We start from the raw sequence: 26,999 nt of genomic DNA, 5'->3' as shown, positions 1-26,999 counted from the left end.
TTGTATTGTGTCCTTTGTTTGTGCGTGTGTGTGTATGTGTGTGCGTGCGTGCGTGTGTGTGTGTGTGTGTGTGCGTGCGTGCGGGCGTGCGTGCGTGCGCGTGTGTGTGTGTCTTCCAGCTGGACAGCTATGAGGTGACTCTTAAGTTTCACATCATCTCCTTCGCCAGCACCGCCAGAGTCATCGCACCCATCACCAGCATCGAAAGCGACCAGGCGTCCTTGGTTCTCAACAAACTTATGAAATTCAAATATGATAGTGGGTTTTTTACAATTATATAACAGTATAGTATATTCTAATGGGCAAGATATACAGTTACACATCATTACACAACAGAAGACAGGAAAATAGGTTTTCCTCTTCATTACTATTATTATTATTATTATTATTATTATTATTATTATTATTATACTGTAAAGTTTTCACACTTTTGGCATCTGAAAAAGGACAACCCAGTGTCGTAACTCAATGCTTCGTTAATTGTAGGCCATGGAAGGACAGGCACAGGCACCAACATTCAGAGTGCTCTGAAGAATGTGTATGAGCAGCTGTCGTTACTGAAGGCCAGGGATGAGCAGGCATTCAAAGACACCCCAAACGTCATTCTCATCACAACTGACGGTAAATATGACACAGCAAACCTCATTCTCATTACAACTGACGGTAAATATGACACAGCAAACCTCATTCTCATTACAACTGATATGACAAACCAAACCTCATCCTCATCACAACTGATGGTAGCCTAAATATGAAAGTGATGTGAGGGCTCGCACACCTTGAAAGCTTTTCAGGGTACTTCAGTCATCAGTTGTCAGATAAGAGACTCTTCCCTCTGACAAAATATGAAGGTGATAATCGAAATTTTACAGGAATGTGTGTTGCCCTATTTGTCCCTCAATCTAATTTAGATTTTTTTTGTGTCTTTGGTGAGTGTTGCTGTGAAAGTAAAAAGAAAAATAGATACATGTTGTATATAATGCACCATATAATTATTCTCTCTTTCTCTTTCTCTTTCTCTTTCTCTCTCTCGCTCTTTAGGGCACTCAAATACGGGAGGCAGTCCCAAGGCTGTACTGTCTCAAATCCGTGACCTGTTCAATTACACCTCGAAGGATGACCACACTGCGGAGAGCCTTCTTGGTTAGTGACTAAAGCACCTTTGAGTTTGAACACATTGACACAAATACATATACGACTCATTAATACTGTATAATTTCTTAGCTCTAATTTTTCCAATGGAATTTCTTGTGTTTCAATTCTTGTTTTCTGTGAATCCTTCCGATAACACTTTATTTTTAGCATTACATCTATTAGCAATAATACATACAATGTTAATGCCTGTATACTGCATAAGTAATTTGTAAGGCATGTACTGAGCAAAATCAAGCATTTGTTAGGCATATTTTCGCAAATGTCTTGTTTATGCACAATTAGGGATTTGTTGCCAATATAACATAATAATATAATATAATAACATACAGTTGTGCTCATATGTTTACATACCCCAGCAGAATAAACGCTTTCTTCGCGATTTCTCACAAAATATGAAGGATTACACAAAACCTTTTTTTCACTCATTGCTAGTGACTAGCTTAAGATATTTATTAGTAATATTCTGTGTTTACTCTTTCAAAAGCATGATCACAACCCAAACTACCCAAATGACCCTGTTCAAAAGTTTACATACCCTAGTTTCTAATGCTGAATATGGCCCTGTTTAACATCAGGGACCGCTCTAAATTGTTTGTGGTAGTTGTGGATAAGGCTCTTAATGTTCTCAGATGACAAAACAGCACATTCTTCCTGGCAGAATGGTTGTTTCCTATAATATTTTTGGGTGTCTTGCTGGAACCTCACATTTGAGGTTTCCCCTGAATGGCTCAATGATGTTGAGATCAGGAGAGTGAGACGGTCGCTCAAAAACTTCATTTTATTCTGTCTGAAGCTAGTGACGGGTTGATTTGGCTTTCTGTGTTGAAATATTGTCATGTTGGCATGTCCAAACAATGGACCATGTGCAGTTTCAAGGCTGATGTGTGTCAAGTTTCCTCCAGTATTTTTCACAGGGCAATGTATTCATCATTCTGCGAGTATGGATCAAAAGTATAATGCATTTGTAACTCAAATGTCCCCATGAAATCAGTGGTCCATGACCATGTTTCACAGAAGGGTATGGTGTAACTTTCATCATAGGCTCCATTGACTGTTCTCCAAATGGTACTGTTAATAGTGGCCTAAAAAAGTTCCATATTGATCTCATTTTCCCAAATGACTTTGTCACAGGCATTTTGATGCTTCTCACCGTGCTATTTGGTGCATCATATGCAAAATAACATGTTTGCATTTTTGTGGTAATGGCTTTCTCCTGGCAACCCCCAACAACCCATCTTTCCTCAAGTGCCTCTTTCCTGTACAGTTTAAAACATTTTTTCATGTTGTCCTATATTTCACCTGAAGTTATTTTTTGGTTGTCCTATGCCTCCTGAACAATTTCCCTTGCAATGATCATTGCAATGCAATGATTCCCTTGCCCATTGGCTTGATTCCAACCAAACTCCTCATATTGCATTTCTGAATTGAAATTCCAACGGTGCCAACATGACAATATTTCGACACAGAAAGCCAAATCAACCCGTCATTAGCTTCAGAAAGAATAATATGAAGGTTTTTTGAGCGTCCATCTCACTCTCCTGATCTCAACATCATTGCGCCACTCAGGGGAAACCTCAAATGTGAGGTTCCAGCAAGACACCCAAAGATATTATAGGAAACAACCATTCTGCCAGGAAGAATGTGCTGTTTTGTCATCTGAGAACATTAAGAGCCTTATCCACAACTACCACAAACAATTTAGAGCGGTCCCTGATGTTAAACAGGGCCATATTCAGCATCAGAAACTAGGGTATGTAAACTTTTGAACAGGGTCATTTGGGTAGTTTGGGTTGTGATCATGCTTTTGAAACAGTAAACACAGAAGATTGCTAATAAATATCTTAAGACAGTCACTAGCCATGAGTGAAAAAAAAGGTTTTGTGTAATCCTTCATATTTTGTGAGAAATCGCAGAGAAAGCGTTTATTCTGCTGGGGTATGTAAACATATGAGCACAACTGTAATATAGTAAGGACCTAACAAATGTTTGATTTTGCTTAGTACATGCCTTACAATTTACTTATACAGGCATTAACATTGTATGTATTAGTGCTAATAGATGTAATGCTAAAATACAGTGTTACCATCCTTCCTCCTCAGACGTATATGTATTTGGTGTTGGGGAGACACTGAACAAGAAGGAGCTGAATGGGATCGCCTCCAAAAAGAAGGGTGAAGACCACGTGTTCATCCTGCAGGGTTACAAACAGCTTGGAAAGGTCTTCAACGAGATGATCAGTGAGTCAACTGTTAAGTCTTTGGTAGGAAAGCAGCACTCTCACTGTGATTCTTGTATTTTATTTTAGTGGGTTAGAATGACAGACAGACGTTTTTCAGCGTCTTCAAATGTCTTCAAGACGCCGAAGAAGGCTTAGGCTGAAACGTCTGTGTGTCATGCTAACCCACTGAAATAAAATACTAGAATCACACTCAACTGTAGAGTGCTGCTTTTTTACAAAAAATGTACATATCTGTGCACTTACCCAAATACCTTGTAAAATAACAGTTTGGAGTAGAGCATACTATCTGAAAAAATATGAAAAAGACATATGGTGTGTGTGTGTGTGTGTGTATGCGTGCTTTGTGTTTACCTTTCTTTCAATGTGCATTATTATTATTATGTGTACTACTATGTTTAAGGCACCTTCATTTTCCCGTGGGATCAATAGAGTAATAAAGGTCAATATTTGGCTCAGACGTCAGGTGGCGCAACGACATCTAATGCCCATTAATTAATTAGCAATTGGTGGTTGATATGCTGCAATGAATATGCTTCATAAATAGTCCACTAAAAAACAAACGCAACTAAACAAAATCCATACAATAGTGGCACTGGCGTTGCGCCGCCCTGACTTGTGCTACTGCTGAAACGTCACTGACTTATAGCGTTTCTCGTGGTACTTGAACACACTTACATGTAACTCTACACTTCTCTACTACTCTACATGTTGAAAGCTAAAAAACAGAGGTCCAGTTGTTGCATAAGCTGCTGTACACTTAAACAGTGTTGCTAGATTGGGCCGTTACCTGCTCGGGATGCAAATTATCGATTAATTCATTAATCATTAGTTGATAGTCTTATCGATCGACTTACGATTAATTGATAAGCGGCGTTTCCCCCCCAAAACTCTCAATGTTTCTCGAAAAAAACCCTACTAAATCTAAAAATTTTAATAAAAAAATGAGATAAAAAACACATTTAAATTAATAGTATTTCAATTCTTTAATTCAAAGGTGATTTAAATATTCCCACTATTCACACCCCTCTTCACACACACTCTTCACATGCCCATTTCACCTGGGTCTCTTGTCAGTTGAATTGTCGATTAATTGCGATTAATGTTTTTTAATCGATTAAGGTATTGATCGATTAAAGTCGATTCAAGATCGATTAATCGTTTGCATCCCTATTACCTGCCCAATTGGGCTACAGGGATGGCCGTCTGCGGGTTAAAACGGGAAAAATAGGCCATTTGGCGTTTTTTTCCTGCAGTTTTGGGCTCATCGAAGTCAATGCAATTTGTTGAAATTGGGCCGAATTTAGCACATTTTGACGGTTTTTGAGAACCTTTTGGGCAGGATTTGATCAGACACATCTGGCAACACTGCACTTAAACTCCTTTGACCAGTAAACATTTCTGTTGCTAGGTGATAAGGCGGTGAGCATGTGCGGTGTAGCATGGGAGGAGGTGGAGGACAGACACCTGGGCTCAGACCAGGGCCAGCCCGGAGAAACCAGGCCTTGGCATGTCAATGTTAATGTTAACTGGGTGAGTGTCATTACATCCTAGATCTGTGAATCTTTTGTGTGTGTGTGTGCATGCGTGTGTGCGTACCTGCGTGCATGTATCACAGATATCACACAGTTCATCTGATATAGCCTATTTTGTGTCTGTATAGCATGTATAAAGAAACTTACTACATGCTTGATATGTCTTGCAATGTGTAGACGATTATGGGAATCAAATGAGGGCCAGTAGACATATCACCTTGGAAGTGCATTCGGATTGACGCAATAGTGAATCAGTGGCATTCATTTGCTTCGAGATCACTGACGTAACTACAAAGAAAAAATTCTCTAGGTTTTGCAACCAGCAGCGCTGACCGCTCTTGTTGGGCCCGGGACAAAGTCAGTGGAAAGGTCCCCCCTCTCTTTACACATACAATGTAATGACGACCTAATTCTGAGCCTCCACTCGTCCTGGGCCACTATCTCTACCCTACTCTACTGTGCTCTTAACCTGGGGTGTGGGCAGCCCCTGGGGGTGCGCCAGAGATTTCAAGGGGTGCAGGGAAATTTTTTCACTGAATTTTCGGCTTCCGAACACTATACTTAGGCTAAATCAAAACCAAATGAACACATGTTTTGGTCCCCATGTAAAGGCATTAAGATGTCTCAAGCAAGAATCATTGTAATTAATCACTTCAATCCTTTTTCAGTGCGTATACACGTGTAGTTTAGGTTAGGGGTACGCAGCTTGTCTTTGGCACAGGTAAGGGGGTGCTTTAAAAACGTTAAGAACCACTGCTCTACTCTACTCTACTCGGTAACTCTACTTCCAGTGCGAGGTCGGTCGTTTCCAGATCCTTTGCCATCTGTCTCTACTCTTTCAATTCCTGTCTCTCTCACTGTCCTCTCTGAATGGTAAAGGTGTAAAGGCCAATGAAAATGTTTAAAAAACAAGTCCGACAGGCGGACAAAGATGCGTCTGTCTATGCACTCCTTCGCCTTGTGGACACAGGAGGGATTTACAATTATAGAATGCATTTTAGACGGACGGACAGACAGACAGACAGGCCGACGGACGGAAAGACCAATGGACGGACATACCCTCTTATAGCGATGCATCTAACAACCAGACATTCCATTTCTGTGCTCTCCTACCCCTCTATCTTCCCTGCAGAATACAGGCACGTGTCAGGGCTCCCTGCTGAGTCCTTCCTGGGTGCTGACCGCAGCCCACTGCCTCAGCAAGCCCACCGCTGGAGGCAACACCATCGCTACACCAGACAAGGTCTCCATCAGAGTCGGTTAGTATTCAAGTATGGCAACACCACTGCTACAGCAGACAAGGTGTCCTTCAGTCGGTTAGTATTCCATATTTTTATAGCCTAACCAGGACCACTGACAGCTCTTACTGGGCCCAGGGCAAAGTCATCTGAAATGGCCGCCCATTCAATATATAGAATGTAATGAGGGCCAAATTCTGGGGCCCCTTTCCCCCTGGGCACGAGACAAATGACCCCTTTGTCACCCCATTGTCAGCTTCCTTGAGCCTAACTACCGGTATTATTACTATAACTAATACTAATTCTAATACATACTAATACTAAGTATTCAGCGCTACCGATACTGTATGAGGCTTCGGGAGGGAGGTTTTGAAGTTCCATGCCACACTCTGCCAGTTGGCCTCCGTTACATTGCACTAGGATAATGTAAATATATGCACAATACAAACTCCTCTGGTTTTTACATGCTCTTCTACGTACAGTACATGGCTGCTGTTGTCCATGTCTGTATGTCCATGTCTGTATGTCTATGTCTGTATTGTCTATGTCTATACCTAAAGTCTCCACGCATGGGTAATTAAGAAACATAATTTCAAGTCACTGTATGACTAGTGCATGTAAAGAAAGGGACAATAAATCTAACTTGACTTCTACCGCACTACCTCTACAACATCTTACAATACCCTTGATATCTTACTGTAGGCCTACTTTTTTATAATTTGGCATAGCTGAGGAGTTAGCTCTTGGATTAGTCGCATTTTACAGTAACAGTGATCAAATGGGATCATTATTAGGCTACTTATCATAATAAATTCACATACTTTAATTTGTTTATTTATTTGTTTGTTTACAGGTAATAGTCAAATAAACGCTGCGGAGCTGGTTCTACACCCGCAGTACGATGTGAAAGGCCTCCGGTTCAAGAAGGTGAAGGAGTTTTATGACTACGACATTGCTTTGATAAAGCTGGAGAAGAATGTATCCGTGTCCCAGCAGGCAAGGTACAGTAGGTCAAGCAACACTGGGGTGTGTTTCTCAAAAGCGTAGTTGTTAGCCAGTTAGCATGAACTTGGGTAGTTGTCAATGGGAAATTGCATTGCAAACAACAAAGTAGCTAACATAGTTCGAGAAATGCACTCCTGGACATATAGGGGGCATGTGATGGCGTGATGCTAGTTCATATCTACAGAGCATTAACAAAGTCTTTTGGAAGCACAATTAGTGTGAATATTTTGACTATCCAATGTTTGTATAGGCCTACAGTATATCACGAAAGTGAATACACCCCTCACTGTTTCGCAGATTTTTGAGTATATCTTTTCATAGGAAAGCATTACAGAAATGTAACTTTGACACAATGATTAGTGACCTTTTAACAACATATTTAACCGCTTAAATTTCTTGTTCACTCAGAAAAAAACAAAATACAGCCATTAATGTTTGAACATGTACTCACAAAAGTGAGTACACCCCAGATTAAAATCCGGTAGAGAAGGGGCTATGTTGGCTCGAATCGTCTCGAAATGAAACGAAATGAAAAGGGATGACAAGGGAGGTCATCAGTGTGCGTTTCAACCTTTCTTTGCATTGAACTTTTACATTTTGAGTCTGCATCTGGCTTAAATAGATTGGTGTGAGATTTGAATGCAATCCTATGGAGAATATCATGATCTGCTTCAGTAGTCACAGTGCATGTTGACATGCATGTTTCTTTTAGGTGTATTTCAGATTGCCAATGTTGACAGCATTCATGCATCCCCAAACCATGTCAGTCCCACTACCATGCTTGGCTTAAGAGAGGATACACCTTTTTTGTACAGCTCACTTGTTTACCACCACACATGCTTGACACCATCTAAAGCAAATTTGTTTATCTTGGTCTCAAGAGAGATGAACAGACCAAGGACATGGATCACTGGAACCATGTTGTGTGATCTGAAGAGACCAAGATAAACAAATATGCTTTAGATGGTGTCAAGCATGTGTGGTGGTAAACAAGTGAGTTGTGCAAAAAAGGTGTATCCTCTCATAAGCCAAGCATGGTAGTGGGACTGACATGGTTTGGGGATGCATGAATGCTGTCAACATTGGCAATCTGAAATACACCTAAAAGAAACATGCATGTCAACATGCACTGTGACTACTGAAGCAGATCATGATATTCTCCATAGGATTGCATTCAAATCTCACACCAATCTATTTAAGACAGATGCAGACTCAAAATGTAAAAGTTCAATGCAAAGAAAGGTTGAAACGCACACTGATGACCTCCCTTGTCATCCCTTTTCATTTCGTTTCATTTCGAGACGATTCGAGCCAACATAGCCCCTTCTCTACCGGATTTTAATCTGGGGTGTACTCACTTTTGTGAGTACATGTTCAAACATTAATGGCTGTATTTTGTTTTTTGAGTGAACAAGAAATTTAAGCGGTTAAATATGTTGTTAAAAGGTCACTAATCATTGTGTCAAAGTTACATTTCTGTAATGCTTTCCTATGAAAAGATATACTCAAAAATTTGCAAAACTGTGAGGGGTGTATTCACTTTCGTGATATACTGTACATCTTTCCTAGGCATAAACAGCAATCAGGGGCTCCGTTAATGGAAAGCCATTGTTTTAGTGATACGTGTGTGTGTGTGTGTGTGTGTGTGTGTGGGGGGGGGGGGGTTAGAGTTGCTGATTGTAATGTTTTTGTGGGTGTGTGGTTTGGTTGCTAATTGTAATGTTTTCGGGAAACATCTCATTTATGTCAGATCAGGTCTCCTTTTGATTGGTCAATATAATCTCCACAGGCCCGTCTGCTTGCCATGCACCGTGCCCTCCAGTCGAGCGCTGAAGATGGTCAACTCCACCTGTGCCCAGCATGGTAAGATGATAGTCAATGTGTTTTTAATCTCTATTTATTATTACTAGAGCACTTAAAGTGATACTGTGCCATTACTGGAAATACGCTTATTATACACCTCTCCCTGAGTTAAATGATTGAGTTTTACCTTTCTCCTGTAGTGTCAATCGTTCTCCACGTATGGCAGTTCAAATTTTACCTCCATGCTAGCAATTAACATTGAATCCTATGAGACCAGCTGGCGGCTAGCTGGCAGTAAAATTGGTGGCTAGCTGATTTAACTCAAGGGGAGGTGTAATATGAGCTCATTTCCTCTATCCACCATCACTTTAAAACTACATTCTATGTATGAATATGTGCTTTACAAATGTAATTATTATTGTTATAAGACAGCCATCACATGGATGTCACATGAGCTCAAACACTGACGGCAATCACTAATTTTAAGTCGACACAAATTTCTACGTATAAGTAATATTTTGCTTTGGACAATCACTTTGATCAGTGTAGTTTTCAATTGCCTGAGTCAGGACTGAGTAGCCTTGCAACTGCTACATTTGTGTGTGCTACATTTTCAATTGTGGGCACAAATAAAGAACAATGTGTGTGTGTGTGCGTGCGTGCGTGCGTGTGTGTGTATGTGTGTGTGTGTGTGTGTGTGTGTGTGTGTGTGTGTGTGTGTGTGTGTGTGTGTGTGTGTGTGTGTGTGTGTGTGTGTGTGTGTGTGTGTGTGTGTGTGTGTGTGTGTGTGTGTGTGTAGAGAGCACTCTGCTGGGTCTGAGTGAGACACAGGCACACTTCTTCAGTAGGACACGTGGGCAAAACACAATGAAGAAAATGCAAACACACATCCAGCTGGGAGCAGAGAAGGCAAGTTGTATGAGATTCATACATGCATTAGTTAACCACTGCCACCCAAAATGTCTGTCCATGCATCTGTAACACTTTAGAATAACTACCTATTTACAGCTTTATAAACACATAATTAACATTTAATAATAAGTGACATGTAGCCCCTTAATGCGCGCCGTACCTCCAGTGGCACGCTGTAATAGTCATTGAAATGTACCTACCATAGCACTACAATACTATGACACAACACAGGCCTTTTAGTAATGCACCACGACTTGGTCATTATCATACTGGTAACAACAAATGTATAAAGCCGTGTCTTAAGGGGTTAACAATGCAAGTACCTATGCTTGTAAATGATTAATAATCAAACTACTACAGCACAGTGGAGTGGGAATCAACTTCTACTGTGTGTGTTTTTTGTGGTTTCATGCCTTCTGGTCTTTGGTGGAGAAACTTCCAGGACCGATGTGACTGGGCTGTGTCTGCTGTGTTAACAAAGTATTTCTTGCCCATTTATAAAACAATTGTTGACATTTTCTTGATAATCAGTTCATTATTTATAAAGTGTTCATAAATCTGTGAATAGGTAGTTATTCTAAAGTGTTACTGCCATGCCACTGACTTTCCTGTCCAATCTCCTCTCCCCAGAGGCCAGAGTGTATTGAGAAGGCGAAGGGCACCTTCTCACAGGACACCACGGCAGCGGTGACGGAGGTGGTGACCGAGAGGTTCCTGTGCACCGGAGGAACAACTGGACACACTGACGCTGTGTCCTGTCCAGGTACCCTGGCATATGCATGCACATATGCATATGCACACACACACACATGCACACACACACACACACACACACACACACACACACACACACACACACACACACACACACACACACACACACACGCACGCACGCACAGAAAACTTTTTTCTATTTTGTTTGTTTGTTTGTTTTTCTATTTTTCTTAACTATGATGAACTCATTCTGCAGACTGATATGTTTAATGATTATTGCACAGCACCCATAGCAAATGTTCAAGTAACCGAGATGTTGTGTTTTCAGGTGATTCTGGAGGTTCCCTCTTTCTCCGTAAAGGGATGCGCTATTTTCAGGCAAGTTCACAAAAACAACCATGCAGGCAGGCAGAGTGTCAATATACTGCACTTGTATATACATTATATTTATTGCTTAAAGAAATAATCAATCAACCTTGTGTAGATCCAGCCTGGTGACCCGCCCATAATACCCGTCTTCTTCTTCGTATTCATGGTCTGGAAGTTCTGCTCTGGGGAGAGTTTAGTCGGCTACCAGGCGGCCGGCCAATAAGCCAACGACTGGGAGAGAGCTGTCCAATCGTTGCAAACCAGCACTGAGTGCAATCCTCCCATCCTTCTATTCGCGTCAGGTCAAAGACCCTCCAGACCATGAATATGACTGAAGAGAAGTATCAGAGAGAGTAGAGACAGAGAGGTTTCTTTGTTTCCGGGTTCTATTATTGCAAGGGGGAGGGGGGGGAATCCCCCTTTAGGCAGACCTAAGGACTGTTCTATTCAATGCTAGGAGTATTATGACACGGCCCTTTAGGCAGACCGGAACTTGGTCATGTTAGGTGCCCATAGCAACCTATTACATTGGCATATCTCTATGTTAAAGAATCTCTGGAAGTATTATGTGTGGCTCATGCCAGGCTAGTGCAGATCAGTGGTTCCCAAACTTTTTTCCCGCTGGGACCCCCTTTTGGACCTATAATAGGCCTATATAACCCTTCAAAGTTTCTCTTAAAGGGCAATTCCGGCCAGTTTGGATTCATATCCCATCTTGGGTGGACCCAGGGAAAAGGATGAAAGGGGAAATCGCGAGAAATTTTCATGCGTGCTGCGCAAAGTTGTTCAATTGCGCTGTTTACGGTTAAACCCTGGCCCGTCGGGCAGGTATTTGACCTGTTTTAAAGCTCCTAGCGTGAATTAAAACCCTTTGAACGATTTGGCCGTGGTGTGTGGGTCAATACAAGTCGATCTAGTGGTTCACAGTTCCATTAGGTAGCACAGATACGATACAACAGGAGTTTTCAAAAGTGGCGCACCTACCTCTTTCAGCTTCCGCCTTCCAACTACGTCCGCAAAATGGTTCGCCAAAGTGATACTTCATAGTAATCCATTTTATTTTTGTCCACCAAAGACGAGCCACAAGAAACATATTCACACGTTCCCATGTCCTGTGTTGTTATTGTCTCGCAGATTCACTTCTCTGTCACTGAACGCAGTTTAGTGACGTCACGGTGTCACATGACTCCTGGAAGGAACGCAATTCGCTCATCCAGTTATTATACAGAAGTGAGAGAGAGAGGCGCTGTCGTAATATATTGATATTTTGAGATGGATCCTCCGTTGGGGTGGTTAAATTGAAGAGTTTGGTGGCCATGGTTATCTTTTTCGAACCAGAATATTTGTTACAGATAAAGAATTATTCCTTCCAGGAGTCATGTGACACCGTGACGTCACTAAACTGCGTTCAGTGACAGAGAAGTGAATCTGCGAGACAATAACAACACAGGGCATGGGAACGTGTGAATATGTTTATTGTGGCTCGTCTTTGGTGGACAAAAATAAAATGGATTACTATGAAGTATCACTTTGGCAAACCATTTTGCGGACGTAGTTGGAAGGCGGAAGCTGAGAGAGGTAGGTGCGCCACTTTTGAAAACTCCTGTTGTATCGTACCTGTGCTACCTAATGGAACTGTGAACCACTAGATCGACTTGTATGGACCCACACACCACGGCCAAATCGTTCAAAGGGTTTTAATTCACGCTAGGAGCTTTAAAACAGGTCAAATACCTGCCCGACGGGCCAGGGTTTAACCGAAAACAGCGCAATTGAACAACTTTGCGCAGCACGCATGAAAATTTCTCGCGGTTTCGCCTTTCATCCTTTTCCCTGGGTCCACCCAAGATGGGATATGAATCCAAACTGGCCGGAATTGCCCTTTAAGAACCTTCAAGTTCTTGGAAGAACCTCAAGATTCCTCAGAGAACCCATAGGAGTTCCCATCGGAACCACGCTCAAATAACCTTTCTTCAGTTTGCCACTGTGGAGTCATCCCAAAAGGATATCTGAGGAACCATTAGAGTACCTTTGGGGTTCTTCTATTACATTACACTTAGCAGACCCTTTCATCTGAAGCAACTTACCGTTATTTACTAGGTATTGATTACACTCCCTCGAATACTCCCTGTGTGGTTAAGTGCGTTGCTCAAGGGCACTTAAGCCATGGATGGGGAGGTAAGGGTGGGATTGAATTCTGCAACCCTCTGATCTTAATACCACCTCCCTAACCATTAGGCCTTGGCTTCCCAGTTGATTTTACAGCACAGCCCATGTCTGGGTCAATGGAATTACTCAGATTCAGATTCAGATTCGGATTCAGAAAACATTATGAATCCCATCAGTGGGCAATTAGGTTTGCAGTCACAGTCTCCATCAATCATCAATAAATTGTATAAATAAAAAAGGTTAGAAAAATATAGAAATACAAAACCTAAAGAAAATAAAAAAAATAAGAAATAAATAAGAAAACAAAAGACATACACATCTTAACACACACATACAGTCAAACACCTCATTAGGCAGCCTCATCAATCTAATAGTCACTTGCTGTTGTGGTCTTGCAGGTTGGTGTACTGAGCTGGGGAACTGTGGATCTATGCAAGTCCAACAAGGACTCTGGGAAACCTCCTCCTAACGCCCGCGACTTCCACATCAGCGTCTTCTCCCTCATGCCCTGGCTGAGAAAACACCTCTCTCAGGACCTCGCCTTCCTGCCTGCAGACAACTGATGTACCTTTTTGTATATACATTATATATTCATAACATTAAAAAATGGATCTCTTTTGCCAATTTATTTTCTGGTCCCTCTTTGGTCGCCCTAGTAATTTTGGTCTAGAACCGCCACAAGATCTGAGATTCCTGCCCACAGACAATTGACGCCTGTCCCAAGATCTGACCTTCCTCCCTGAAGAGAGTTAACATCTGCCCCAAGACCTCACCTTCCTTCCTGCAAACAACTAACACCTGTATCAAGCCCTCACATTCCTGCCAACAACATTGTACCAAGCCCTAACCTTCCTGCAGACAACATTATACCAAGCCCTAACCTTCCTGCAGACAACATTATACCAAGCCCTAACCTTCCTTCCTGCAGACAACTAACATCTGCTCAAAGATCTGAGTTTCCTGCCCATAGACAACTAACACCTGCACCAAGCATGGGCGGTTCTAGAGAGGGGCCAGAGTGGGCTTGCTTTAAGACAAGTTAAAAGAGGGAGTATGTTGCTAAGCTAGTGAAAGTCAATGGATCCGTGTTACATGCTACAGTGATCCATTGACTTTCACTAGCTTAGCTACATACACTCCCTCTTTTAACTGGTCTTAAAGCAAGACACCGCTTAACATGAAAAATAAGACACTTTACAACCTTTATAAACCCCGGCCAACGACTTTAACTGTATTAAGCCCCAAAATAGTGGCATACCCCCTTTAATAATGTTCAGTTTTGGGCATTACACAATAATATTCTAGCACACTGGCCTTCCACATCCATATTCCCCAAGTCAACTATGGTCTACACGGGAATAGTCCTGATAAATGCAATTCTTCATATATTTCATGTCTTTCACATGCTATTACCTCCAGGGGAAAAATGCTTTTATTTCTACGTGTGTATAAAAAAAGAACATTTGACATATTGATAGACGATCAATGATAACCTCACGTTCATCTGGTGTACTAGTGCAATCTTATCTTGCACACACACAAATGATTCCTAATCAAAGTGTATTAAAAATGTTACAGTATATCACGAAAGTGAATACACCCCTCACAGTTTTTGCAGATTTTTGAGTGTATCTGCTCATAGGAAAGCCTTACAGAAATTTAATTTTGACACAATTATTAGTGACCTTTTAACAACATATTTAACCGCTTAAATTTCTTGTTCATTCAGAAAAAAACAAAATACAGCCATTAATGTTTGAACATGTACTCACAAAAGTGAGTACACCCCAGATTAAAATCCGGTAGAGAAGGGGCTGTGTTGGCTCGAATTGTCTCGAAATGAAACAAAATGAAAAGGGATGAAAGGGGAGGTCATCAGTGTGTGTTTCAACCTTTCTTTGCATTGAACCTTTACATTTTGAGATCTTAAATAGATTGGTGTGAGATTTGAATGCAATCCTATGGAGAATATCATGATCTGCTTCAGTAGTCACAGTGCATGTTGACATGCATGTTTATTTTAGGTGTATTTCAGATTGCCAATGTTGACAGCATTCATGCATCCACAAACTATGTCAGCCCCACTACCATGCTTGGCTATTGAGAGGATACATCTTTTTTGTAAAACTCACTTGTTTACCACCATACATGCGTGACACCATCTAAAGCAAATTTGTTTATCTTGGTCTCAAGATAGATGAACAGACCAAGGATATGGATCACTGGAACCATGTTGTGTGATCTGAAGAGACCAAGATAAACAAATGTACTTTAGATGGTGTCAAGCATGTGTGGTGATAAACAAGTGAGGTTTTTTTACCAGTATGTTAGTGTTGAAAAACTGCATATGTGTGAGTGTCTATTGTCTGTGTTGATGCTGTGAATGAATGTGTCAGAGAAATAATTGTAAATTTGTGTATGAATAGGTTAGTTAGTTGGATTCCCGACAGAATCACTAAACCCATCACCAGACTCTGGCTCTGACTCCAGCTATACAGTTAGCTGATGAGATAACTTATAATTATTATTTCCATAACCTAAGCATTTAATACTTAAAAAAAAAAAATATATATATATATATATATATATATATATATATATATATATATATATATATATATATATATATATATCATTATTTTCAGGACTTGAAATCCAATAAGGATTGAATAGGTCACAAAAGTACAGTAACTGTGGCATAGTCAAGAGCAAGAGCAGTCTCAGGAATTCCAACAGAAATAAACAGGATGCTGACAGGATGCCCGCTTAAACGGAAAGCTCCACCTATTCTTCCAGCTACAGTGAACTGCAGCATTACATACAGTACAGTATGTGCTCTTTGGTGACTCCATTCCTTCGGATACTCTCAAGATCTGAAGATCTTCAAACAGCATAAAAGGTCGGTCAATATATTGCCTTTACTTTCCTCTTTTTTGACATCTCAATCCGTACATAACAATGGCAGTATCAAGAAAAACACGAGAAATGAGAATTGAATATCATAACCAAAATAATAACTTTGTTATATAAGTATATAAGTTATATTCACTTTATCACCATTTTCTATTTTCCAAATTAGGTGTAGTTTGTGACATTATAAATCTTACAATTATCTTTTTGAAATAATCAACAAAAACAAACAAATGATTCTTTACTATCCAATCCCAATGTTGCCGGGTGCTCTATACATGCATGATCCTTATAGAGTGATCATGAACGGTCCTTATAGCGTCTCGTGAAAATATTGCAAAAACTCAAATTAGCCTTCAATGATCCTTTGTACCCTCATTGGACAGATGGGGCTGCTTACTAATTTCTGAAAAGTCTTCTTTTCCTCATTTTGATTTAATTTCCATAATGTCCGCAACGCCTTATTTTTTATTTCGTATGTGTCTATAACAGTCCAGGTCAACATGGCAGCAAATCACCTGAGCAGCTCTGCTGCCCCTGGTAACAATGGACGGTATATCATGTACCATGGCACGTCTAGAGAGGCTGCTGAAAGCATCCAGAAAGATGGCTTCAGGCCGTCCAGCGATGGCATGCTGGGCAGAGGAGTCTACCTCAGCCGGGATCTGAATAAGGCCAGCAGGTACCCTCTGAATCTGGATAAGTCTCAGCGAGTCGTCATCAAAGTGGAAGTAAGAGTTGGCAAGGTGAAAAAAATTGATCGCCAGGACCACCCCCTGCGGAAGACCTGGCATGACGAGGGCTATGCCACGGCCTGGGTTCCCCCTGACTGCGGCATGGTGCAAAGTGGACTGGAGGAAGACTGTGTGTGGGATCCCAGTAGGATCACAATCTTGGAGGTGATTGACCCAGCGCCAGATGTTGGCTTTTCATGTACAATCTTTTGATTACAGCGCTGGATATTGCCAACAGCTTCACGATGCCATACATATGATGATATAGGAGTGTCAATGCCATCTGTATCATGATGCATGAGTATCCAACATGATCTTCAAGTCAATATACAGCCCCCTATCTATACAAACACCTTCATAAAAACAGCCATAATTGATACTGATTTAAAAGGCGTGTAAAAATAGACTATAGGAAGCCCAAAATAAAGGCTGCTTTGTTGTTGTTCAACTTGGTTTATGTTGCCATGATACCAATCAACAATTAAAAATGATAAACATGTGTACATATGACTGCATTATTTCATCATTCTTGGTTATGTTGTCGTGATACAAACTTAAATCTGCCAACATGTGCATGACATGGCTGAATGCACAAAGCATATTAGGCCTCCTGTCGAATTCAGCCATTTTATACGTCAACATTCCAGGCTACTTGAAGATAGGATACAGAGGTACGGTAGCCTACCTCCAAGAGAAAACAAGTGTCCTTTGCATGATTTCACAAAGAAACCATCTGAAATTACTGGCTGTGTGGCTTGTTTGGACCTAGTTGGTGTTGGACATACAGTAAGTGAGGAAGTAAATAGCATCCAGGGTCGGAGCTGTAGAGCGAGCAGGGCACTTGGCCCTGGGCCCAGGGCTGTCCCGTATTGGTGGTGGGGGCCCTATTGTGAGCTTGGCTTGGGGGAGCCCTTGGGTCTCTGTGTGCATTGTTCCGCCACTGACATAGGCTATATGTAAAAGAATGAGAAGCCTATAGGCCTAGAGACAATCTGATATCCACCATACCTTCATACAAAAATAAAAATACAAAAAAATACACATTTTATGTAGAAAGTAAACATTCATAGTCGACAGCAACAGAACACACAAAAAAAGGAGGTGAAGTAAAAGTGAGGAAAGTTGTGTTTTGTGCAGTGATTGTCTGAACACAGTGAACATACAGTTACGAAATTCAATAGCCTACTCTTGTCATGGAGGTTAACAAAAACAAAAAAGTCCACTTAGGCCTACCGAATAAGGAAACAGAAACTGAAACCTCCCCTACTCCTCGTACTCTTGCCACATAACCTCAACTAGACGTGACCATAGGCCAAGGCTATTGAAATCTAGAAAACTCTCCACCACAAAGAAAGGTAGGCCTAATAGTTTGTGTTGTATCATTTCTATATTATGCACACTATAGACTACTGTCCGTGTTCCTTGCAGTGAAGTTAAGTTGATGTGGCAAACTTTTCTGCGGGCCGTGGGTGTCTTACCGCAAGTGAGGCCGACCAGCTGCTTTTTTTTTTAAATCATTACAGCCTTGCCTATTGGCAAATAACATCTGTCAATAATGATCATCAAGGTTTATAGATTGCGTGGCTACGTAACATATATTGTCCTCAGCCCATCTAGGACTATAAACGGAGAAAAGATAACGGTAACGCGCAGTCCCGGTGCCCCAGAAAGCTGTTTTATCTCGCAGCGGGCCACACGTGCCCGTTTGCGAATTGCAATATAATAAATAGGGTGAATTATTAAAATGAGCGATTCCAACGATAGGCCTATGTTTTGCATTCTTCCATCTTCCCGTTTTCTGACTGATTTTACGCGGTGGCTAAGGAACAATGCACGTAAGGATTTTTTTTTTTCAATCTTCAGCATGGATAACCAGTGTCTCATAAAGGTGTCGTATAATTTAAAAATCGGAGAACACTGTCAAAGGATAGGCCTACGTGAAAAATAGGCTACATTTGCTATAGTCAACTAGAGAGGATATTAAATCAGTATGCCGAAGGCCTACGTGGCATGGTGAGGTAGCCTACGCCCTGGGCGCACAGACGTGATAAGAAAAACAATTGTCACCCTTCACATTTTAGCACGTACACAATTACCTTGTTTTCGTTTATTTTATTTCCATAGCAATGGCCTATTTAATGTCCAACTAGGCCTATCAGACTAACTTCCCCAGACATAAGCCTAGGCTACATGTATGTTTGTTGTTTGGATAGCCCTACATTCTAGGTTTGATTATATATATATATATATATATATATATATATATATATATATATATATATATATATATAGGCCTACTCTTTTTATCATAGGTAGGCTATATTTGTTTTCATCAGATAGGTCAATTCCATCAGGATCAGCATTAGTCAGATCTCTGATTCACATCTCACAGGTAGGCTACGCATATAAACATCCTCACACTGTTTACTGTTTTTCACAGCAAACCGTACATCATCTCTTGTACCACATGTGTGCACGCGCGCGTGTGTGTGTGTGTGTGTGTGTGTGTGTGGGTAGGCTAGGCACATAGGCCTAAACATCCTCACACATCAACGTAGCATAGGCTATAGCCTACTCCTCGCCTCCACATACAACCCATACTTTTACCACTCCCTCTCATTTATCCAGCTATGCCACCACACTCACATTAGTCCACATAAAACACATAGATTCACTCATTGATTACTTCATCCATCCCCCCATGTCACATTTTTTTGATGCAATGGACATGTGTGTGCGTGTGTGTGCGCACACACGCGCTCATGCACACAGTCAGTCAGCATGTAGTGAAGTGGTTCCTGCAGGCCTAACTGAAGTAGCCTACCGTGGGTGGATTGCATTCCAATATACAGACTCCCGTCCTCCCTTCCCTCCTCGTGGCCTTGTGATGATGTCACCGACAACAAGTATTTCAATATATCACAAAAGCTCAATTCGAAAGTTCTTCCTTTGCAAATGGAATGGTGAATGAAGAATAGTTTCCCAAAAGTTGTTTTGGCTAAGCTGACAGCAGGGAAACTTTATTGTTTTCTCCACGGAGGTGGGGCATCAGCGAAACACAAGGCCACAAGTACAGACCGAGGACGGGAGTCTGCATATTGGAATGCACACCCTGGCTAGGGTACTACCACTGTGGCCACACAGCTCCCTCTGGTGGCTGACAGGCTTCACCATGTGCTAGTATGAAATGAGTTAGATACAAAAACTATTTCTGTTGCGTGTGCTCGAAATTCACAATGATAAAGGAGATTTTGGATAACATATGGAATAGCCTACAAAATGAACAGCAAAGGATAAAAAGTTATTATAAACTGTAATGGGACAAGGTGATTTATTGACCACATGAAGTGACTGAGAGTAAATTGACTATGTCATGACTCATGAGTATTGTAGCAGCATAAGGAAAATGGTGATACAGTACAGTAGCCCAATTAGGTCCTTATTGTTTATTACTTCAATGTTTCAACTTGTTCCAGAGGCTGAATGGCGATGTGGGCCGAGACCGATTTCCCTCCTCCAGGCCAGCCAACCTTGGACAGCTACGCAGAGCCACAATGTGGACGGACCTACACCATGTACCACGGCACATCCAGACAGGCAGCAGCCTCCATCCTGAAGAACGGATTCAGGCCATCCAGCGATGGCATGCTGGGTAGAGGAGTCTACGTCAGCCGGGATCTGAAGAAAGCCAGTGGCTACCCTCTACGTTTGCCCGAGAGAGAAAGAGTTGTGCTGAAAGTGTTAGTGTCTGTTGGACAGGTGAAGAAAATTGACTACCAGGGCCACCCCTGGCAGAAGACCTGGCGTCAATATGGCTACGACACGGCCTGGGTTCCCCCTAAATGTGGCATGGTGTCCAGCGGACTGGAGGAAGACTGCGTGTGGGACCCTAACAGGATTCAAATAGTTGAGGTCATCTATCCCAAAGAACCTGATGGCACTGGAATATTTTTGGCAGGGGCTGCAATCATTGGAGGACTCGGTGCATTCGCCTTGGCACTTCTTGAATTGAGAAGTAAGAGCATTAAGTAGTTTTCGTTGTAATAATATTATATCGTCAGCTTGCTAGCATAATTGCCTAAGTCAGTTTTTGGTCGAAATCAGATTTTTGCTCTTTTCTCCCCTACCACTACTGCATCACCCTGTCTGTCTGCCTTGGTCATTGGTCAACCACAACACTAATCAGAGTCAAAAACAGTAGACCTACGTCTAAGTCAAAGTAATGACCAGGGAAGGAGATACGTATAGGGGAGGGCCCCAAAATTGTTCTTTGCCCAGGGCCTCAGATTTCCTCAAACCGTCACTGGTGTTTGGCACCCTCTAGAAAATGTTTTTTTTTCCACGTCTCCCAAAAACAAAAACAAACGAACAAAAAAAATGACGAAATATGAAAAGTGTGAAGGAGTTTTATTGCTCAATTAAAATATATGGGACTGGCTGGGTGAGAGTGGGGGTGGCAAGGGACAAAGGGGTCAGTTGTCCTGGGCCCAGGGAGAGAGAGGGAGTCCAGACTCGGGTCCACATTACATTTCATGCATTGGGTAAGGGGGGCCTTTCAGATGACTTTGACCTGGTTCCAGTGAAAGCTGTCAGTGACCTTGTGTGGGACTATACCAAATAATATTAGCAAATAAAAAGTGTGGACATGGAAAAACACAGCAGGATGAAAACCTTAATTTTATTCTCTTTCTGTTTTTGTCTGCCTTACAGAATAAAGAAGCTGGTTGTTTGCCTGAAAGACTGCAGAGGGGTATACTGAGAAGCTGGTTCAGGAGTAAACCAGGTTATGTTACATGTAAGAGTAAATCATCTTCTATTATGTAAACACACCTCTAAACCAGGTTATGTTAAGAGGTAAATCATCTTAAAGAAGACCCTGTAGTCCTCATTATTGTAAGGAAATGAGGACTCCAGGCTCTCCTATTGCATATGTAAATGCACCTCTAAACCAGGTTACGTTAACAGGTAAATCATCTGACAGAAGAGCATGGAGTCCTCCAGCCTCTTCTATTATGTAAACGTACCTCTAAACCAGGTTTACAGGCCCTTCTATTAGATGATTTACTTCTTAACGTAATCAGGTTTACTCCTGAACCAGCTTCTTAGTATCAGCCCCAGATTGGACCATCACCCCCTGTCCTGAGGGATGCCTTGGCTCTCCTCTCTCCCTTCCTTTGAGCACAAAATACTTTTTTTCTTGAGAGACTGCAGGCTGGACCATCACCCCCTGTCCAGATGGATGAAATGGCTCCTCTCTACCTTCCTCTGAGCACAAAAGACTTTCCCTGCTCCATGTACTATACACAGCATCACAGACAATCAAGTTTAGTATACCCGCACTATCTGCAGTATGTAAACCTACATTTTGGGTACATTTCATTATTGAACCTCCCGTTCTTGCCTACCATCCAATGGAAGACAAGACATCATTGACAATAATAGTTTTATTCAATACCTTGCAAAAGCACAATTCAAAGGTCAGTTTGTCAGTTGCAAATGGCATGTTGAATGGGGGAAGTTCCCCTAAAGCTGCACAAGCGACGATGAGAGGTAGATAATGAGACGCTTTGTTATCTTATCATGCATATTCATTATGTTTTATAGCCTATGCCTCTGTCTTTTCACAGATAGAAGTTTTGATAATAAACAGGTTTTATGATTCACCCCTATTTAATTGTTGTGTTTATTCATGATTAGTATTCTTTCACCCATTACATCAAGCCAAGAGAAGCAGTGGGCTATAGTGTCGTAAAAGCCACACGCTTTAAATAACCTCTGATGCACTTACTGCAGTTTATTTAACTGGGGCCTGAGAGAAATATACCTTGAGCGCTGTAAGGGGTCGTTTCAGCTCTAAAGAGGGGAGCGTGGTGGCTGTTTGGGTATGTGATCTGCCTCCACTTTCCGCTGACAGTACGTGTCCTGCAACTGAAGGACGAGTCTGAACCAGGCTGAAGACTACTATATAAAGGACCTGCATGAATGCTGATCTAATCTGGGGTGTACTCACTTTTGTGGGCAATGTTCAAACATTAATGGCTGTATTTTGATTTTTTCTGAGTGAACAAGAAATTTAAGCGCTTATATATGTTTTTAAAAGGCCATCATTGTGTCAAAAGGACATTTATTTAATGGTTTCCTACGCAAAGATATACTTACAAATCTGAAAAACATGTGAGGGGTGTACTCACTTACGTGACATACTGTACAGTAGGCTATGGACCTGTATGGGCCTCATTTAGGAAGCTTTATTGTTCATAATGAATAATTTCCTCTCATCTTTGTGGTTTTATGTTGGAACAAAAGAAACAACTGCCAACATCAATTGACCACCACAGCCAGAGCTGTGGCCCTGCACACACACACGCACACGCACACGCACGCATAGGCACACGCACACGCACACACACACACGCACTCACACACGCGCAACATTACATTTAGACACTTTTGACCAAAGCAACTTACAAGGAGGACGGCGAGCAAGTAGAGTGTGGGGTCAATGCAGAGCGAACATCTCATCACACAGCTGATCTAATACCTATAGCCTAGAGCAGTAATTCTCAAACTTTTTCAGATCGAGGACAACTTTGCCCCCCCCAAAAATGTTCAGGGACCACCTGTCAACTGAATTGACAGTAATTTGACATTTGACATTTTGATGCAGATCACTTACTTTTTTATTCATATTTAAAAGCCTGTCATTGTGGTGAAAATATGACTTTAGACATGATTGGCTTTGTAATAATATTACAAATATAGCCTTCTGCTAGTTTGTCTGGGAAAAGCAGAAATCCTCTTGCGGACCACCTGAGCTCTGTCGCGGACCACCAGTGGTCCCCGGACCACACTTTGAGAATCACTGGCCTAGAGTGAGATACACAGAATGCCCCTGAATACTCAACACTTTAGATTTTCTTTTGCCTTAAGATATGTGGTAACACTTAAGAATGACAGGCGACTAGATCACTTATAAAGTATTAGTAACACTCAGTTAATAATGAACTCATAATGAACACGACATTTACAAATGTTTTAATGATTTAGGAATAATGTGTAAAAACTATTATAGATGATTTATAAAGCTGCTTACATAGCAATCATAAAGTATTAGTAGATGATCTGTTAATATCTACAAACTATTTACAGAGCATCTGCAAACTATTTACAAAGCTTTTTGCACCTGTTATTCTAAAGTGAAAACACAAAGGCATTTATTTCGCCCTGGTAGTGCTGGTCGCGTGCCCTCCATAGAGAAATAATGACTTCCTACCAAAGCGAAATCGCCAGGAGCGAAGTGAACTGAGCGACCAAAGCGAATTTTAACGATTAAAAGTCATCTTATCTTATGGTAATGAGCTATGACGCAATTCTGCGAAAACCAATTGGAACGTTCATATCTCCGAATGTCCCAGGCTGTCAAGCTGTGATTAGCTAAATCAAACATGTCAATGCTGCGTCTGGAGCAAATACAAATATTTCAAGGCGAAACTTCCTCTGCAACCCACACTACCAGGCAGCTCTGTTCGCTCTTGGTCTGGACACGGCATTAGTGTAGGTCGCTCTTGGTCTGAACATTAGCATGCAAACATCCCTTTGAGACAGCTTCCTCTTGCATCCACAGTTAATCCTGTTGGATGTGGTTCATCCTTCTTGGTGGTATGCAGACATAACCTTGGATATCGTGGCTCTTGAAACATCACAAAGACTTGCTGTCTTGGTCAAACGTGCACCAGCAATACATGCACCAAGAATTTCTTCTTTTTTGAGCTCTGATACGTCACCCATATTGTTGTCTGCATTGCAATATTTGAGCAAAATTGTGCTCCTACCCTGCTAATTGAACTTTCACACACTGCTATTACTGGTACAACGTGTAATTAATGAAGTTTGGCCACCAGGCTGGTCCAATTTAGTCATGAAACCTCCCCCACTGAAATAACGGGTGTTTCAGTTTCATTGTCTAAGGCAGTGGTTCTCAAACTTTTCCCATTATTCCCCCCTTTCGGAGGGTCTGGATGCTTCTGAGCCCCCCCAAGCAATAGCAGTAGCCTACTTGCGCAGACTGAATTTATGATCGCTGCGCTGAATCAAAGGAAAGGTGACTGGTGAGATAAAACAAAGAGGGATGTGTATTCATTTCCTATTCTATTCAAATTCATGACAATTTATAATACAATGTTGGTGAGGGCTTAAAATGTATTGCTTATTTGGAGAGACAGGAAATAATTTCCTTTTGAGGGGGAAAACCTCGAAATTAGATGTCACAAGCCCCCCCTGCAATGCCTCCGTGCCCCCCCAGTGGGCTTACGCCCCACTTTGAGAAACACTGATCTAACCAATGTACTGTGCGAACTGTACCTTTGTAGGCCTACTTGTTCAAACGTATTGTCTCTTGCTGCCCTTTCGTGTTGGTTCAGTCACATTGTCTCCTGCTGTCCTTTCATACTTGTTCAAACACACCATCTCCTGCTTTCCTCTCTCCCATATCGTCTCAGGTTTTAAAAAGTGGACGCTCTCCTCTCCGTACCTCTCTTCCTCATCCTCGTGCTCCAGAGGTGGGGTGCAGTTGTGTGACACTTCCTCTTTCCGTCTGCAGGGGGAGTAGCGGTGCAGTTGCAGCACCCCAACTGCCAAAAGGAGCCCCAAAGATATCCAGGCCAGGTACAGACACTCTCCTGTGTCTGTGACTTTGAACCCCTAAGTAAAGAGAAAAATCCTGGGTTACTCTAAGTATGCATGCTTGTAAATAGGCCTTTGTATGTGTATGTCTCTTCTTTCTTTGTTTGCTGACTCTCAGTTTACATTGACTGTATTTACATGTATCCAGTGTCTTGGTTGATTGATTTTGTTTATTGGCATTGTACAAATAATTAAAAAGGTGTACACATAAATAAGTCAATAAATATATTAAAAACCTTGTAAACACGTCAAGATATGACACAAAAGAGCTTTGGGAGCTTGTTTCCATTGTGGTCTTTAGAGTTTTACATGTTAATATCCATTTAAGCAGACTAACACTGTTAATACCTAAACAAGAGACCCAAACAGGTCCAAATACTTACATTAATCCCAATGATGTATGTGGCCCAGATGACTGGTCCCAGTGCCACCCAGCAGGATAGCAGGTACAGGCAGCCACCTGCAAACAGCTTCTTTTGCACGTTCACGCCACAGCATTTGGTGCCACGCAGAGCGAAGCCAGACATCAAGACAGCACTGAGGGCAAGTGCGGTTCCGATCCACAGTGGGATGGACATGCCCAGTAAGATATCACCATGCAGCGTACACTGTAGCCCCTTCGCGCCCCAGTGCCACGACATCCATGGACCTATCCCGCGAGAGTCAGAGACAAGCCATCTTGGAAGGAGTACACTGTATGCCAGGCAGATGAACCCCAGAGAGCCCAACACCAGGGCCAGGATGTCCAGTTTGTCCCTCATGGTGGTTGAACATACAACAAGTCAGCCCTGCGAATCTCAACTCAACACCACAACTCCTCTGTGTTGACTTGTGTAGGGTTGAGAATTTACAAGAATGCAGCTACTTACAGTAATGGAAACCAGTTGTGGTGCTACCTTCAATGCCCTCTTACAACAGCTTCAACAAGGTGCCAAGACAAAGCCAATATGTGCCTCTGCAGTGTCACTCTCCATTTCTTCTTCTGTTCACGATGCCTCCGCTAACCAAAGTCTCCAAAGACATACTGCACTCCAGTTTTATGTCCATACGGTATATGTGTCCGTCCGTGTGTCTGTCTCAGTTTGTCCCCAGCGTGAGCTCACAGAAAGAAAGTGAAAGAATCTCAACTAGAGAACAACTCTGTTGTGTTGACTCAAACACTCTGTCTGCTCACCTGAGAGGTTTTGGAGGGTTGTGAATTCACAGAAATGGAGCCACTCAAAAATACTTCTGATGCCATGGCAATGACACGCCTTCCCCCTTGATCTGATAGAGGGCATGTCTGAGAGTGAATCTGAGGTTGATCAGAAGAGGAATGATCGAGATTTGCCGTGTCCTTTTGTTTTTGTGTTGCATCTCTTCTGTGTTGTCTTGTTGTTCATCTCTGCTGGCAGGGCAGGCATGACGTACTGTATTATTAATGTTTTGGTAACACTCAGTTTTTGCTTTTGGTATCGGTCAAGGTGAAGTGTGTGTAGGCTACTGACTGGGTGACCATCACATTACTGACCTAGGATACATTTATCTTACCATAAAT

The 26,999-nt window shown here is 41.8% G+C and overlaps 3 protein-coding genes across 3 annotated transcripts in view; 2 read left to right on the top strand and 1 right to left on the bottom strand.

Moving 5' to 3' along the window:
* si:ch1073-280e3.1 (complement C2) overlaps positions 1 to 13,764 on the top strand; it is a 19,827-nt gene extending 6,063 nt beyond the window's left edge. The window contains exons 9-20 of the mRNA XM_063205209.1: positions 120 to 258; positions 487 to 621; positions 1,042 to 1,143; positions 3,255 to 3,392; positions 4,803 to 4,924; positions 6,059 to 6,185; positions 7,018 to 7,165; positions 8,959 to 9,032; positions 9,772 to 9,881; positions 10,515 to 10,647; positions 10,927 to 10,976; positions 13,535 to 13,764. Of these exons, the coding sequence (XP_063061279.1) occupies positions 120 to 258; positions 487 to 621; positions 1,042 to 1,143; positions 3,255 to 3,392; positions 4,803 to 4,924; positions 6,059 to 6,185; positions 7,018 to 7,165; positions 8,959 to 9,032; positions 9,772 to 9,881; positions 10,515 to 10,647; positions 10,927 to 10,976; positions 13,535 to 13,699 (1,443 nt within the window). The 3' untranslated portion in view covers positions 13,700 to 13,764. The remainder of the gene's footprint in view (positions 1 to 119; positions 259 to 486; positions 622 to 1,041; positions 1,144 to 3,254; positions 3,393 to 4,802; positions 4,925 to 6,058; positions 6,186 to 7,017; positions 7,166 to 8,958; positions 9,033 to 9,771; positions 9,882 to 10,514; positions 10,648 to 10,926; positions 10,977 to 13,534) is intronic.
* A 2,043-nt stretch (positions 13,765 to 15,807) lies between these two features.
* LOC134453806 (uncharacterized) lies at positions 15,808 to 22,335 on the top strand. Its single transcript, XM_063204554.1, has 4 exons — positions 15,808 to 16,035; positions 16,539 to 16,981; positions 20,264 to 20,795; positions 21,491 to 22,335. Exons 2-4 carry the CDS (start codon positions 16,550 to 16,552, stop codon positions 21,493 to 21,495), a joined length of 969 nt encoding a protein of 322 aa, XP_063060624.1. The 5' UTR covers positions 15,808 to 16,035; positions 16,539 to 16,549; the 3' UTR covers positions 21,496 to 22,335.
* Positions 22,336 to 25,159: 2,824 nt separating this feature from the next.
* On the bottom strand, positions 25,160 to 26,854 carry LOC134453805 (uncharacterized). The gene is made up of 2 exons (XM_063204553.1): positions 25,846 to 26,854; positions 25,160 to 25,480 (listed from the first exon to the last, which is right to left on the bottom strand). The coding sequence occupies exons 1-2, from the start codon at positions 26,221 to 26,223 to the stop codon at positions 25,160 to 25,162; spliced, it is 699 nt and encodes a 232-aa protein (XP_063060623.1). The 5' UTR covers positions 26,224 to 26,854.
* Positions 26,855 to 26,999: the final 145 nt, after the last annotated feature.

This window comes from Engraulis encrasicolus, chromosome 8, assembly GCF_034702125.1.
Source record: "Engraulis encrasicolus isolate BLACKSEA-1 chromosome 8, IST_EnEncr_1.0, whole genome shotgun sequence".
In the NCBI taxonomy this organism is placed as follows: Eukaryota; Metazoa; Chordata; class Actinopteri; order Clupeiformes; family Engraulidae; genus Engraulis; species Engraulis encrasicolus.
The sequence above is the reverse complement of the archived record's forward strand: the minus strand, read 5'-3'. Positions and strand labels throughout refer to the sequence as shown.

Coding starts and splice junctions, on each gene's coding strand:
- LOC134453806 (XM_063204554.1), top strand. CDS start 16,550: ATGGCAGCAAATCACCTGAGCAGCTCTGCTGCCCCTGGTAACAATGGA. Junction 16,982..20,263: donor CAGATGTTGGCTTTTCATGT/ACAATCTTTTGA, acceptor TCCAGAGGCTGA/ATGGCGATGTGGGCCGAGAC.
- LOC134453805 (XM_063204553.1), bottom strand. CDS start 26,223: ATGAGGGACAAACTGGACATCCTGGCCCTGGTGTTGGGCTCTCTGGGG. Junction 25,481..25,845: donor CATACATCATTGGGATTAAT/GTAAGTATTTGG, acceptor CTCTTTACTTAG/GGGTTCAAAGTCACAGACAC.